At 56.5% G+C, this 13,996-nt stretch overlaps 1 protein-coding gene across 1 annotated transcript; it reads left to right on the forward strand.

Annotated features, from left to right (window-relative positions):
* Nucleotides 1–1,252: 1,252 nt before the first annotated feature.
* Nucleotides 1,253–2,361, forward strand: LOC121440214 (mitochondrial intermembrane space import and assembly protein 40-like). The gene is made up of 2 exons (XM_041640950.1): nt 1,253–1,624; nt 1,979–2,361. The coding sequence occupies exons 1-2, from the start codon at nt 1,292–1,294 to the stop codon at nt 2,048–2,050; spliced, it is 405 nt and encodes a 134-aa protein (XP_041496884.1). The 5' UTR covers nt 1,253–1,291; the 3' UTR covers nt 2,051–2,361.
* The last annotated feature ends 11,635 nt before the right edge of the window (nt 2,362–13,996 follow it).

The raw sequence follows: 13,996 nt of genomic DNA on the forward strand, positions 1-13,996 counted from the left end.
TTGAAGAGCATGTCTCTGTGAGTCACGGGCTCAGTCAGGGCTTTTGAGGCAAGTGATGGTTGAGCTGCACTTCAGCTGAGTCACGTAAGCCTTCAGTGGTTTCGCTCCCCCCCCCCCCAGGAACTCCAGACTTAGGCTGGACAGCACAATGACTGTGGGCTAGGCTGTATGTCATCGTTCTGGGTCACAGTGCTCGCCAAGTCATTGTCCATTCTGGAAGCTCTAACTGTTTGAATTCTACTTGCAAAATTAAAAAATAAAAGGCATGTCCATGGGTTTTTTTGGGGGGGGGGGTGGAGGGACATTAAGGACCACCTCTTTAATTTTAAAACAACAGTAATCAAACAAAATAAGAAATACAGGCTCGCAGTTCAGGCCTACCTTTTGATAAAGCAGAGTTGGCATCAGAAGAAAAATAACTGAAAGGAAATACCCATTTTCCTTTGTGCTGCCATTAAAGAACTCCTACTTCCTCTAACTTATATCCACAACCTCTTTATTTCCAAATTAGAAAACTGTCCTGTTCCTATTGATCAGTGAACTACTTTAAAATTCAGCTTCCAAGTACCTCCACTGACCTACCCAACAATCATGTTCAGTTGCGGAAGCCGGGAACGTTCATTTTAACAAGCTTATGCCAGCCAAGTTTGCAATTAGCTCATGTACAGATAAAGAAGAATCGCATAAGACAGCTTTACAACAAAATGCCTGATCCAGGGAACTTAGGAAGTAAAGAGAGCTCTATTTTGGCTCATGGTTCTGGAGACTCAAACCTAAGATTGGGCAGCTCCAGTGGATGACGGTGACAGGTGACACATGCACATAACCAGAGAAACCGTGGTCACACCATGACCCAGGATGCAAAGGGCCTGGATGAGTTCAGACTCATTATTCCCTTCCAGGAAATACCCTCAGTAACCTAAGGGTCTTCCAGTCGTTTCTACAGGAATGCTTAAAGATTCACCGGAACCGTCCAATAAATAGCACTACGCTGGGGACCCAACTTTTACACATGGACCTTTGAGGAGTACTCATCAAAACCGCAGGGGATTATGTTTTCCTTTGAAAAAATACTGAGGGCCAGCGGAGCCGGCCTGGAAGGGGCGGGCATCTGCGGGCCTTAGAACCGCCCTCCACGCCTCCAGGCCGAGGAGCAGAGAGGGAGGAGGTCACAGCCTGAAGGTGTAACAGAGACAGCCACTCCCTCCAGCATTGTGAGCAGTGAGCTGTGAACTTGAAGCTGCTAGTCAGTAGCAACCAGCAGCACTGAGCACCAACACCCAGAGCTACCATGGCCTACTGCCAGCAGGAAGGGAAGGATCAAATCATATTTGTGACCAAAGAAGACCACGAAAGTCCCAGCAACGCAGAGCTGGTGGTCGACGACCCCAATGATCCCTATGAGGAGTACCGCTTGACACTGCCAAGTGGAGAAATTAACTGGAATTGCCCGTGCTTTGGGGGGATGGCCAGCGGTCCTTGTGGAGAATCCTTCAAATCTGCCTTCGCCTGCTTCCATTACAGCACGGACGAAATCAAGGGGTCAGATTGCGTAGAGCAGTTCCAAGCCATGCGGGAGTGCGTGCAGACATATCCAGCCGTCTATCCCCAAGAGGAGAATGAGGCCAACGGTGAGAACAAGGATGAGGACAAGGGAAACTTCTACGAGGAGGGCAAGGAGGGCAAGGAGGACAAGGAGGACAAGGAGGACGAAGATGGCGAGGAGGGCGAGGAGGACAAAGAAGAGAGTGAGGAGGAGGAGGATAACTACTACGATAGCTACTATGTGAAGGGAGAGGAAGACGATGTCTACTACGAAGGGGCTGAAGAGTGGGAGAGCGACTATTACGAAGAGGGCGACTTCTACTATGAGGAGGAGGAGGAAGATGAGAACATCTACTACGAGATTGACTACTATGGGGAGGAGGAGGAGGAGGACGAGGATGTTTACTACGAGGTTGGCTACTACGAAGTGGAGGAAGAAGAGGAGCCAGCACAATCGGTGGAGGAAGCAATTGGCACTGAGGCCTCTGCTGCCACCAAGCAGTAGCCAAGTATCTAGAAGTCCCAGTCCCCAGCTGCCGCCGCCCTTTTGCTTAAGCCTCAGGACTTTCTGCACAATAACCGCCTTCCGATAGCCCTCCACGAAAGCACCTTTCCCTCTGCTGTTCTACGCTCTGTCCTATAGACAATAACTTACCTTGATGATCAGGGGTCTTGGCGGCTTGCCATATACCCTGAAGAAAAGCGGTGTGTGTGGTGTGCGCCTGCACCCTACATAAACCTACCCCCAGCACACTAGGTCGCTGCTCAACTGTCCTCTCGAGTGCCCTGGACTTTGCTGCCTTGAAAAAAAAAACGTGACATTCTCAACAGTCAAAAGTTGTTACTCAAGAAAGTCTCTCGTGAGTAAGCCGACTTATGCTGATCCATTGTGTTCCTTTTGGTAGATTTTATAAGTCTTTGGGAAATTAAGTAGAGGCCGTTCCTGTGGGAGGAGCGATCAGAGCCTCGCCTTGAAGTGTGTAGGGGCTGCCTTGCTTCATCTCTGATATGCTAGCTTGTGCTGTTTGCAGTGCATCCAGGTTCTCGGGTGTCTACAGTTGGAAAGTAGAATTTGGATCCTTTAACTCCCCGTTCCTTGCTAAGTGAAAGGAGAGGGTGGTTTGGGGGAAGGTGCTGCTTGTTTTACAGTTTCAAAGGCCTGATTTGGGGCTCCTGCTCACTCAATACAGTCAGTTGTAACATTCTTGAGAAGTGGGGACCAAATGGTTGCCTGAAAAGCATCCAGAAGGGGATGTGGTCTGAATGAAGTATTCAATTAAAAGAAATGATTCCTTTAAAAAAAATGGAAGACAGAAAGAGAATGAGTTCTAAGACTTCGGGGGGAGGTATGTGGGGGACAAGGGGACAATGTGGAGGGAGAGGGAGGATATGTGGGGGGGAGAGGGAGAATATGTGGACTCATGAATGCCACAGCATTCGTGCGGAGGTCAGAGAACAGCCCAAGGCTGTCACTGTCTGCTTACCACCTTGCCTGAGGCAGGGTGTCAGCTGGTTTTCGGTTGCATATGCCAGGCTAACTGTCCCTCTGGCTTCTGGGAATCCTTTCTCTCCCTTTAGGAGCCATGGGTCACAGACGTTCCTGTTGGCATGTCTTACTTCTCTCTGGGTTCTGGAGATTCAAACTCAGGTCCTCGTGCTTGCACAGAATGCACTTTTACCCACTGTACCATCTTCCAGCCATTTTTGGTTGGTTTGTTTTTTTTTTTTTTTAAATGAGGTCTTGCTGCAGTGTGGCCCAGGACAGCCGTGAACTCTTGATCTTCTGGTCTCAGTTTTCCCAAGTGCTAGGATTACAAGTTTTGTTGCCACACCCTGTCATTAGATCTAGTTTGGGCACCTAAGAAAATCATTTACACTGGCGAGATAGATGAGCGGGTATAGGCACTTGCCACATGATGACCTGAGTTCAATCCCTGGGACCCGCATACTGGAAAGAGAGAACCTCTGACCTCTACACACAAATAGTGGCACACACAGACCCAACACACACACACACACACACACACACACACACACACACACACACACACACGGAATAAATAAATGTACTTTTATTTGTGATATAGAGAAACTGGACTAGCTTGGTCTAGAAGAGGTGAATAGAAATAGGAAAAGCAATCAAACTATTAAGGTTGTTTCTCTCATCTAACTACTAAACCAGGGCTAAACTTGCTTAGCTTCCAAGATCAGACAAAACGGCATGTTCATGGTATGGCCAGTACCTAAGGTTGGTTTTCAATTGTATTAGTATATTAGATAGAATGACTTACAAAGGTTTTGAAAGTGACCATTACGCAGTCACCAGCATGGTTTTTGAAGCAGAATTTCTGAAGAATACATGCTGCTGTTTTTCAGCTCTTCCCAGGTGACTGCAGTGACTAGCTCTGCTCCAGAGGATGACGTCAAGCACCATCAAGTGGAACAATTTTGATTAGTTTTTCTGCAAATGTTCGCTTCTCTATGCCCTAGGAGGCCGTTCCCATCTTCTGTGACGTATGGCTTCTATTTATGGAGGACCTACTATTATGAGTTTAAGGTCCTTCCTGACAGACAGTAAATCATCTGCTGTGACTCAGGAGAAAATTCTTATTAATGAAAGAAAAGTCAAACCTCCCCATCACTGACAACAGTGACGTCACTCTCCAGGCTCATCAGGACTCATAAAAATGAATGAGATAGTAATACAGATAGGCAGGGGTGGGTATGTTCACTGAAGAGATCACCCCCCCCCAAAAAAAACCCTGTTCTTTCTAAAATGAATTCCAGAACGTTTTTTTTTTGTTTTTTTTTTGTTTTTTTTTTTTTTTACCAACCCTGATATTAAGACTCTAATTTTCCAAAAGAAACTCACCTGGTTATTGGGCCACTGGGCAGACTGACCAGCAGCAATGGGGACCTGTGTGATCCTGATTTGCCTTTTCTGCATGGGCTAACCTATCAGTTGACTTCTTCATTCTTTAATAATCCACAGATCCTTGGAGTATCACACCATCAGAGAAACTACAAATGGAAATGGCTGGAAAATGGCATCTGGTCTTCAGGCGTGGGGAAAGAAGATTTAGTGACATGATTTCCTGGTCAATTGGTGGCTTTCCAGGGGTGCCAATTTGCCATAGACTGTGGGTCTGGCCAACTGACTCATTTTGTCCCCGCATCCCACCTTCCTCATGGCACATGGTCTTTTCCTGGATGGTGGTGGTTTTTTTTCTTCCATTTAATGAGAAAGTAGTAAGGTAGGTGAAATGTGTCTGCTTCCTCAGGTGCTCAGTACACAGGGTGCTGGGTGCTCAGTGCTCGGGGTGCTGGGTGCTCAGTGCTCAGTACTCAGGGTGCTGGGTGCTCAGTGCTCGGGGTGCTGAGTGCTCAGTACTCAGCGTGCTGGGTGCTCAGTACTCAGGGTGCTGGGTGCTCAGTGCTCAGGGTGCTGGGTGCTCAGTGCTCCGGGTGCTGGGCGCTCAGTGATCGGGGTGCTGGGTGCTCAGTGCTCAGGGTGCTCAGTGCTCAGTGCTCGGGTTGCTGGGTGCTCAGTGCTTGGGGAGCTTGGTGCTCAGTGCTCGGAGTGCTGGGTGCTCAGTACTGAGGGTGCTGTGTGCTCAGTGCTCAGTAGTCAGCTTGCTGGGTGCTCAGTGCTCAGAGTGTTGGGTGCTCAGTACTCAGGGTGCTGGGTGCTCAGTGCTCAGTGCTCATGGTGCTCAGTGCTCAGGGTGCTGGGTGCTCAGGGTGCTGGGTGCTCAGTGCTCGGGGTGCTGGGTGCTCAGTGCTCAGGGTGCTGGGTGCTCAGTGCTCAGTGCTCAGGGTGCTGTGTGCTCAGTGCTCAGTGCTCAGGGTGCTGGGTGTTCAGTACTCAGGGTGCTGGGTGCTCAGTACTCAGGTTACTTGGTGCTCAGTGCTCAGGGTGCTGGGTGCTCAGTGCTCAGGGTGCTGGATGCTCAGTACTCAGGGTGCTGGGTGCTCAGTACTCAGGGTGCTCGGTGCTCAGTACTCAGGGTGCTGGGTGCTCAGTGCCCAGGGTGCTGGGTGCTCAGTACTCAGGGTGCTGGGTGCTCAGTACTCAGGGTGCTGGATGCTCAGTGCTCAGGGTGCTAGGTGCTCAGTCCTCAGGGTGCTCAGTACTCAGGGTGCTCAGTGCTCAGTACTCAGGGTGTTCAGTACTCAGGGTGCTGGGTGCTCAGTGCTCGGGGTACTGGGTGCTCAGTACTCAGGGTGCTCAGTGCTCAGTACTCGGTGTGCTGGGTGCTCAGTACTCAGGGTGCTCAGTGCTCAGTACTCGGTGTGCTGGGTGCTCAGTGCTCAGGGTGCTCAGTGCTCAGTGCTCGGGGTGCTGGGTGCTCAGCGCTTGGGGAGCTGGGTGCTCAGTGCTCGGAGTGCTGGGTGCTCAGTACTGAGGGTGCTGTGTGCTCAGTGCTCAGTACTCAGCGTGCTGGGTGATCAGTGCTCAGAGTGTTGGGTGCTCAGTACTCAGGGTGCTGGGTGCTCAGTGCTCAGGGTGCTCAGTGCTCAGGGTGCTGGGTGCTCAGGGTGCTGGGTGCTCAGTGCTCAGGGTGCTGGGTGCTCAGTGCTCAGTGCTCAGGGTCCTGGGTGCTCAGTGCTCAGTGCTCAGGGTGCTGGGTGTTCAGTACTCAGGGTGCTGGGTGCTCAGTACTCAGGGTGCTTGGTGCTCAGTGCTCAGGGTGCTGGGTGCTCAGTACTCAGGGTGCTGGATGCTCAGTACTCAGGGTGCTGGGTGCTCAGTACTCAGGGTGCTCGGTGCTCAGTACTCAGGGTGCTGGGTGCTCAGTGCCCAGGGTGCTGGGTGCTCAGTACTCAGGGTGCTGGGTGCTCAGTGCTCAGGGTGGTAGGTGCTCAGTCCTCAGGGTGCTCAGTACTCAGGGTGCTCAGTGCTCAGTGCTCAGTACTCAGGGTGTTCAGTACTCAGGGTGCTGGGTGCTCGGTGCTCGGGGTGCTGGATGCTCAGTACTCAGGGTGCTGGGTGCTCAGTACTCGGGGTGCTGGGTGCTCAGTACTCAGGGTGCTGGGTGCTCTGTGCTCGGGGTGCTGGGTGCTCAGTGCTCAGGGTGATCGGTGCTCAGTGCTCAGGGTGCTGGCTGCTCAGTCCTCAGGGTGCTCAGTGCTCAAGGTGCTGGGTGGTCAGTACTCAGGGTGCTGAGTGCTCAGTACTCAGGGTGCTGGGTGCTCAGTGCTCAGGGTGATCTGTTCTCAGTGCTCAGTGCTCATGGTGCTCAGTGCTCAGGGTGCTGGGTGCTCAGGGTGCTGGGTCCTCAGTACTCAGGGTGCTGGGTGCTCAGTGCTCAGGGTGATCTGTTCTCAGTACTCAGGTTGCTGGGTGCTCAGTGCTCGGGGTGCTGGGTGCTCAGAACTCGTTGTGCTCAGTGCTCAGTACTCAGGGTGCTGGGTGCTCAGTACTCAGGGTGCTGGGTGCTCAGTGCTCGGGGTGCTTGGTGCTCAGTACTCGGGGTGCTGGGTGCTCAGTACTCGGGGTGCTGGGTGCTTAGTGCTCAGGGTGCTGGGTGCTCAGTGCTCGGGGTGCTGGGTGCTCAGTGCTGAGGGTGGTGCTGGGTGCTCAGTACTCAGGGTGCTGGGTGGTCAGTGCTCAGGGTGCTGGGTGCTCAGTACTAAGGGTGCTGGGTGCTCAGTACTCAGGGTGCTCGGTGCTCAGTACTCAGGGTGCTGGGTGCTCAGTGCTCAGTGTGCTGGGTTCTCAGTACTCAGGGTGCTGGGTGCTCAGTACTCAGGGTGCTGGGTGCTCAGTGCTCAGTGTGCTGGGTGCTCAGTGCTCAGGGTGCTGGGTGCTCAGTACTCAGGGTGCTGGGTGCTCAGTGCTCAGGGTGATCGGTGCTCATTACTCAGGGTGCTCACTACTCAGGGTGCTGGATGCTCAGTGCTCGGGGTGCTGGGTGCTCAGTACTCGGGGTGCTGGGTGCTCTGTACTCAGGGTGCTGGGTGCTCAGTGCTCGGGGTCTTGGGTGCTCAGTGCTCAGGGTGATCGGTGCTCAGTACTCAGGGTGCTGGGTGCTCAGTGCTCAGGGTGCTGGGTGCTCAGTCCTCAGGATGCTCAGTGCTCAGGGTGCTGGGTGCTCAGTGCTCGGGGTGCTCGGTGCTCAGTACTCAGGGTGCTGAGTGCTCAGTACTGAGGGTGCTGGGTGCTCAGTGCTCAGTGTGCTGGGTGCTCAGTACTCATGGTGTTGGGTGCTCAGTACTCAGGGTGCTCAGTGCTCAGTGCTCAGGGTGCTGGGTGTTCAGTACTCAGGGTGCTGTGTGCTCAGTACTCAGGGTGCTGGGTGCTCAGTGCTCAGGGTGCTCGGTGCTCAGTACTCTGGGTTTTGGGTGCTCAGTACTCAGTGTGCTGGGTGCTCAGTGCTCAGGGTGCTGCGTGCTCAGTACTCAGGGTGCTGGGTGCTCAGTGCTCAGGGTGCTGGGTGCTCAGTGCTCAGGGTGCTGGGTGCTCAGTGCTCGGGGTGCTGGGTGCTCAGTGCTCGGGGTGCTGGGTGCTCAGTGCTCAGTGCTCAGTGTGCTGGGTGCTCAGTGCTCAGTGCTCAGGGTGCTGGGTGCTCAGTACTCAGGGTGCTGGGTGCTCAGTACTCAGGGTGCTGGGTGCTCAGTGCTCAGGGTGCTGGGTGCTCAGTACTCTGGGTGTTGGGTGCTCAGTACTCAGGGTGCTGGGTGCTCAGTACTCAGGGTGCTGGGTGCTCAGTGCTCAGGGTGCTGGGTGCTCAGTACTCGGGGTGCTCAGTGCTCAGTACTCGGGGTGCTTGGTGCTCAGTACTCAGGGTGCTCAGTGCTCAGTACTCGGGGTGCTCTGTGCTCAGAGCTCAGGGTGCTCAGTGCTCAGTGCTCGGGGTGCTGGGTGCTCAGTGCTCGGGGCGCTGGTTGCTCTGTGCTCGGGGTGCTGGGTGCTCAGTACTCGGGGTGCTGGGTGCTCAGTGCCCAGGGTGCTGGGTGCTCAGTACTCAGGGTTCTGGGTTCTCAGTACTCAGGGTGCTGGGTGCTCAGTGCCCAGGGTGCTGGGTGCTCAGTACTCAGGGTTCTGGGTTCTCAGTACTCAGGGTGCTGGGTGCTCAGTACTCAGGGTGCTCAGTGCTCAGTGCTCAGTACTCAGGGTGTTCAGTACTCAGGGTGCTGGGTGCTCAGTGCTCGGGGTGCTGGGTGCTCAGTACTCAGGGTGCTGTGTGCTCAGTACTCGGGGTGCTGGGTGCTCAGTACTCAGGGTGCTGGGTGCTCAGTGCTCGGGGTGCTGGGTGCTCATTGCTCAGGGTGCTGGCTGCTCATTCCTCAGGGTGCTCAGTGCTCAAGGTGCTGGGTGCTCAGTGCTCGGGGTGCTCGGTGCTCAGTACTCAGGGTGCTGAGTGCTCAGTACTCAGGGTGCTGGGTGCTCAGTACTCAGGGTGCTCGGTGCTCAGTACTCAGGGTGCTGGGTGCTCAGTGCTCGGGGTGCTGGGTGCTCAGTGCTCAGTGCTCAGGGTGCTGTGTTCTCAGTGCTCAGTGCTCAGGGTGCTGGTTGCTCAGTACTCAGGGTGCTGGGTGCTCAGTGCTCGGGGTGCTCGGTGCTCAGTACTCAAGGTGCTGGGTGCTCAGTACTCAGGGTGCTGGGTGCTCAGTGCTCGGGGTGCTCGGTGCTCAGTGCTCGGGGTGCTGGGTGCTCAGTGCTCAGGGTGCTGGGTGCTCAGTACTCAGGGTGCTGGGTGCTCAGTGCTCGGGGTGCTCGGTGCTCAGTGCTCAAGGTGCTGGGGGCTCAGTGCTCAGGGAGCTGGGTGCTCAGTCCTCGAGGTGCACCGTGCTCAGTGATCAGGGTGCTGTGTGCTCAGTACTCAGGGTGCTCGGTGCTCAGTACTCAGGGTTCTCAGTGCTCAGTAATCAGGGTGCTGGGTGCTCAGTGCTCAGGGTGCTGGGTGCTCAGTACTCGGGGTGCTCAGTGCTCAGTACTAGGGGTGCTTGGTGCACAGTACTCAGGGTGCTCAGTGCTCAGTACTCGTTGTGCTGGGTGCTCAGTGCTCAGGGTGCTCAGTGCTCAGTGCTCAGGGTGCTGGGTGCTCAGTGCTCAGGGTGCTGGGTGTTCAGGACTCAAGGTGCTGGGTGCTCAGAACTCAGGGTGCTGGGTGCTCAGTGCTCAGGGTGCTCAGTGCTCAGTACTCAGTGCTCATGGTGCTGGGTGTTCAGTACTCAGGGTGCTGGGTGTTCAGTACTCGGTGTGCTGGGTGCTCAGTGCTCAGGGTGCTCAGTGCTCAGTACTCAGTGCTCAGGGTGCTCAGTGCTCAGTGCTCAGGGTGCTGGGTGTTCAGTACTCAGGGTGCTGTGTGCTCAGTACTCAGGGTGCTGGGTGCTCAGTGCTCAGGGTGCTCGGTGCTCAGTACTCTGGGTGTTGGGTGCTCAGTACTCAGTGTGCTGGGTGCTCAGTGCTCAGGGTGCTGTGTGCTCAGTACTCAGGGTGCTGGGTGCTCAGTACTCAGGGTGCTGGATGCTCAGTACTCAGGGTGCTGGGTGCTCAGTACTCAGGGTGCTCGGTGCTCAGTACTCAGGGTGCTGGGTGCTCAGTGCCCAGGGTGCTGGGTGCTCAGTACTCAGGGTGCTGGGTGCTCAGTGCTCAGGGTGGTAGGTGCTCAGTCCTCAGGGTGCTCAGTACTCAGGGTGCTCAGTGCTCAGTGCTCAGTACTCAGGGTGTTCAGTACTCAGGGTGCTGGGTGCTCGGTGCTCGGGGTGCTGGATGCTCAGTACTCAGGGTGCTGGGTGCTCAGTACTCGGGGTGCTGGGTGCTCAGTACTCAGGGTGCTGGGTGCTCTGTGCTCGGGGTGCTGGGTGCTCAGTGCTCAGGGTGATCGGTGCTCAAGGTGCTGGGTGGTCAGTACTCAGGGTGCTGAGTGCTCAGTACTCAGGGTGCTGGGTGCTCAGTGCTCAGGGTGATCTGTTCTCAGTACTCAGGTTGCTGGGTGCTCAGTGCTCGGGGTGCTGGGTGCTCAGAACTCGTTGTGCTCAGTGCTCAGTACTCAGGGTGCTGGGTGCTCAGTACTCAGGGTGCTGGGTGCTCAGTGCTCGGGGTGCTTGGTGCTCAGTACTCGGGGTGCTGGGTGCTCAGTACTCGGGGTGCTGGGTGCTTAGTGCTCAGGGTGCTGGGTGCTCAGTGCTCGGGGTGCTGGGTGCTCAGTGCTGAGGGTGGTGCTGGGTGCTCAGTACTCAGGGTGCTGTGTGGTCAGTGCTCAGGGTGCTGGGTGCTCAGTACTAAGGGTGATGGGTGCTCAGTACTCAGGGTGCTCGGTGCTCAGTACTCAGGGTGCTGGGTGCTCAGTGCTCAGTGTGCTGGGTTCTCAGTACTCAGGGTGCTGGGTGCTCAGTACTCAGGGTGCTGGGTGCTCAGTGCTCAGTGTGCTGGGTGCTCAGTGCTCAGGGTGCTGGGTGCTCAGTACTCAGGGTGCTGGGTGCTCAGTGCTCAGGGTGATCGGTGCTCATTACTCAGGGTGCTCAGTACTCAGGGTGCTGGATGCTCAGTGCTCGGGGTGCTGGGTGCTCAGTACTCGGGGTGCTGGGTGCTCTGTACTCAGGGTGCTGGGTGCTCAGTGCTCGGGGTCTTGGGTGCTCAGTGCTCAGGGTGATCGGTGCTCAGTACTCAGGGTGCTGGGTGCTCAGTGCTCAGGGTGCTGGGTGCTCAGTCCTCAGGATGCTCAGTGCTCAGGGTGCTGGGTGCTCAGTGCTCGGGGTGCTCGGTGCTCAGTACTCAGGGTGCTGAGTGCTCAGTACTGAGTGTGCTGGGTGCTCAGTGCTCAGTGTGCTGGGTGCTCAGTACTCATGGTGTTGGGTGCTCAGTACTCAGGGTGCTCAGTGCTCAGTGCTCAGGGTGCTGGGTGTTCAGTACTCAGGGTGCTGTGTGCTCAGTACTCAGGGTGCTGGGTGCTCAGTGCTCAGGGTGCTCGGTGCTCAGTACTCTGGGTGTTGGGTGCTCAGTACTCAGTGTGCTGGGTGCTCAGTGCTCAGGGTGCTGCGTGCTCAGTACTCAGGGTGCTGGGTGCTCAGTGCTCAGGGTGCTGGGTGCTCAGTGCTCAGGGTGCTGGGTGCTCAGTGCTCGGGGTGCTGGGTGCTCAGTGCTCGGGGTGCTGGGTGCTCAGTGCTCAGTGCTCAGTGTGCTGGGTGCTCAGTGCTCAGTGCTCAGGGTGCTGGGTGCTCAGTACTCAGGGTGCTGGGTGCTCAGTACTCAGGGTGCTGGGTGCTCAGTGCTCAGGGTGCTGGGTGCTCAGTACTCTGGGTGTTGGGTGCTCAGTACTCAGGGTGCTGGGTGCTCAGTACTCAGGGTGCTGGGTGCTCAGTGCTCATGGTGCTGGGTGCTCAGTACTCGGGGTGCTCAGTGCTCAGTACTCGGGGTGCTTGGTGCTCAGTACTCAGGGTGCTCAGTGCTCAGTACTCGGGGTGCTCTGTGCTCAGAGCTCAGGGTGCTCAGTGCTCAGTGCTCGGGGTGCTGGTTGCTCAGTGCTCGGGGCGCTGGTTGCTCTGTGCTCGGGGTGCTGGGTGCTCAGTACTCGGGGTGCTGGGTGCTCAGTGCCCAGGGTGCTGGGTGCTCAGTACTCAGGGTTCTGGGTTCTCAGTACTCAGGGTGCTGGGTGCTCAGTGCTCAGGGTGCTATGTGCTCAGTACTCAGGGTGCTCAGTACTCAGGGTGCTCAGTGCTCAGTGCTCAGTACTCAGGGTGTTCAGTACTCAGGGTGCTGGGTGCTCAGTGCTCGGGGTGCTGGGTGCTCAGTACTCAGGGTGCTGTGTGCTCAGTACTCGGGGTGCTGGGTGCTCAGTACTCAGGGTGCTGGGTGCTCAGTGCTCGGGGTGCTGGGTGCTCATTGCTCAGGGTGCTGGCTGCTCATTCCTCAGGGTGCTCAGTGCTCAAGGTGCTGGGTGCTCAGTGCTCGGGGTGCTCGGTGCTCAGTACTCAGGGTGCTGAGTGCTCAGTACTCAGGGTGCTGGGTGCTCAGTACTCAGGGTGCTCGGTGCTCAGTACTCAGGGTGCTGGGTGCTCAGTGCTCGGGGTGCTGGGTGCTCAGTGTTCAGTGCTCAGGGTGCTGTGTTCTCAGTGCTCAGTGCTCAGGGTGCTGGTTGCTCAGTACTCAGGGTGCTGGGTGCTCAGTGCTCGGGGTGCTCGGTGCTCAGTACTCAAGGTGCTGGGTGCTCAGTACTCAGGGTGCTGGGTGCTCAGTGCTCGGGGTGCTCGGTGCTCAGTGCTCGGGGTGCTGGGTGCTCAGTGCTCAGGGTGCTGGGTGCTCAGTACTCAGGGTGCTGGGTGCTCAGTGCTCGGGGTGCTCGGTGCTCAGTACTCAAGGTGCTGGGGGCTCACTGCTCAGGGAGCTGGGTGCTCAGTCCTCGAGGTGCACCGTGCTCAGTGATCAGGGTGCTGTGTGCTCAGTACTCAGGGTGCTCGGTGCTCAGTACTCAGGGTTCTCAGTGCTCAGTAATCAGGGTGCTGGGTGCTCAGTGCTCAGGGTGCTGGGTGCTCAGTACTCGGGGTGCTCAGTGCTCAGTACTAGGGGTGCTTGGTGCACAGTACTCAGGGTGCTCAGTGCTCAGTACTCGGGGTGCTGGGTGCTCAGTGCTCAGGGTGCTCAGTGCTCAGTGCTCAGGGTGCTGGGTGCTCCGTGCTCAGGGTGCTGGGTGTTCAGGACTCAAGGTGCTGGGTGCTCAGAACTCAGGGTGCTGGGTGCTCAGTGCTCAGGGTGCTCAGTGCTCAGTACTCAGTGCTCATGGTGCTGGGTGTTCAGTACTCAGGGTGCTGGGTGTTCAGTACTCGGTGTGCTGGGTGCTCAGTGCTCAGGGTGCTCAGTGCTCAGTACTCAGTGCTCAGGGTGCTCAGTGCTCAGTGCTCAGGGTGCTGGGTGTTCAGTACTCAGGGTGCTGTGTGCTCAGTACTCAGGGTGCTGGGTGCTCAGTGCTCAGGGTGCTCGGTGCTCAGTACTCTGGGTGTTGGGTGCTCAGTACTCAGTGTGCTGGGTGCTCAGTGCTCAGGGTGCTGTGTGCTCAGTACTCAGGGTGCTGGGTGCTCAGTGCTCAGTGTGCTGGGTGCTCAGTGCTCAGGGTGCTGGGTGCTCAGTGCTCGGGGTGCTGGGTGCTCAGTGCTCGGGGTGCTGGGTGCTCAGTGCTCAGTGCTCAGGGTGCTGGGTGCTCAGTGCTCAGTGCTCAGGCTGCTGGTTGCTCAGTGCTCAGGGTGCTGGGTGCTCAGTACTCAGGGTGCTGGGTGCTCAGTACTCAGGGTGCTGGGTGCTCAGTGCTCAGGGTGCTGGGTGCTCAGTGCTCAGTGCTCAGGGTGCTGGTTGCTCAGTGCACAGCGTGCTGGGTGCTCAGTACTCAGGGTGCTGGGTGCTCAGTACTCAGGGTGCTGGGTGCTCAGTACTCAGGGTGCTGGGTGCTCAGTGCTCGGGGTGCTGCGTGCTCAGTGCTCAGGGTGCTGGGTGCTCAGTGCTCAGGGTGCT

Source organism: Microtus oregoni, unplaced genomic scaffold, assembly GCF_018167655.1.
Source record: "Microtus oregoni isolate MIOR12 unplaced genomic scaffold, Mior012 000066F_ref0000041, whole genome shotgun sequence".
Taxonomy (NCBI): Eukaryota; Metazoa; Chordata; class Mammalia; order Rodentia; family Cricetidae; genus Microtus; species Microtus oregoni.

Coding starts and splice junctions, on each gene's coding strand:
- LOC121440214 (XM_041640950.1), top strand. CDS start 1,292: ATGGCCTACTGCCAGCAGGAAGGGAAGGATCAAATCATATTTGTGACC. Junction 1,625..1,978: donor ATCCCCAAGAGGAGAATGAG/GCCAACGGTGAG, acceptor TACGAAGTGGAG/GAAGAAGAGGAGCCAGCACA.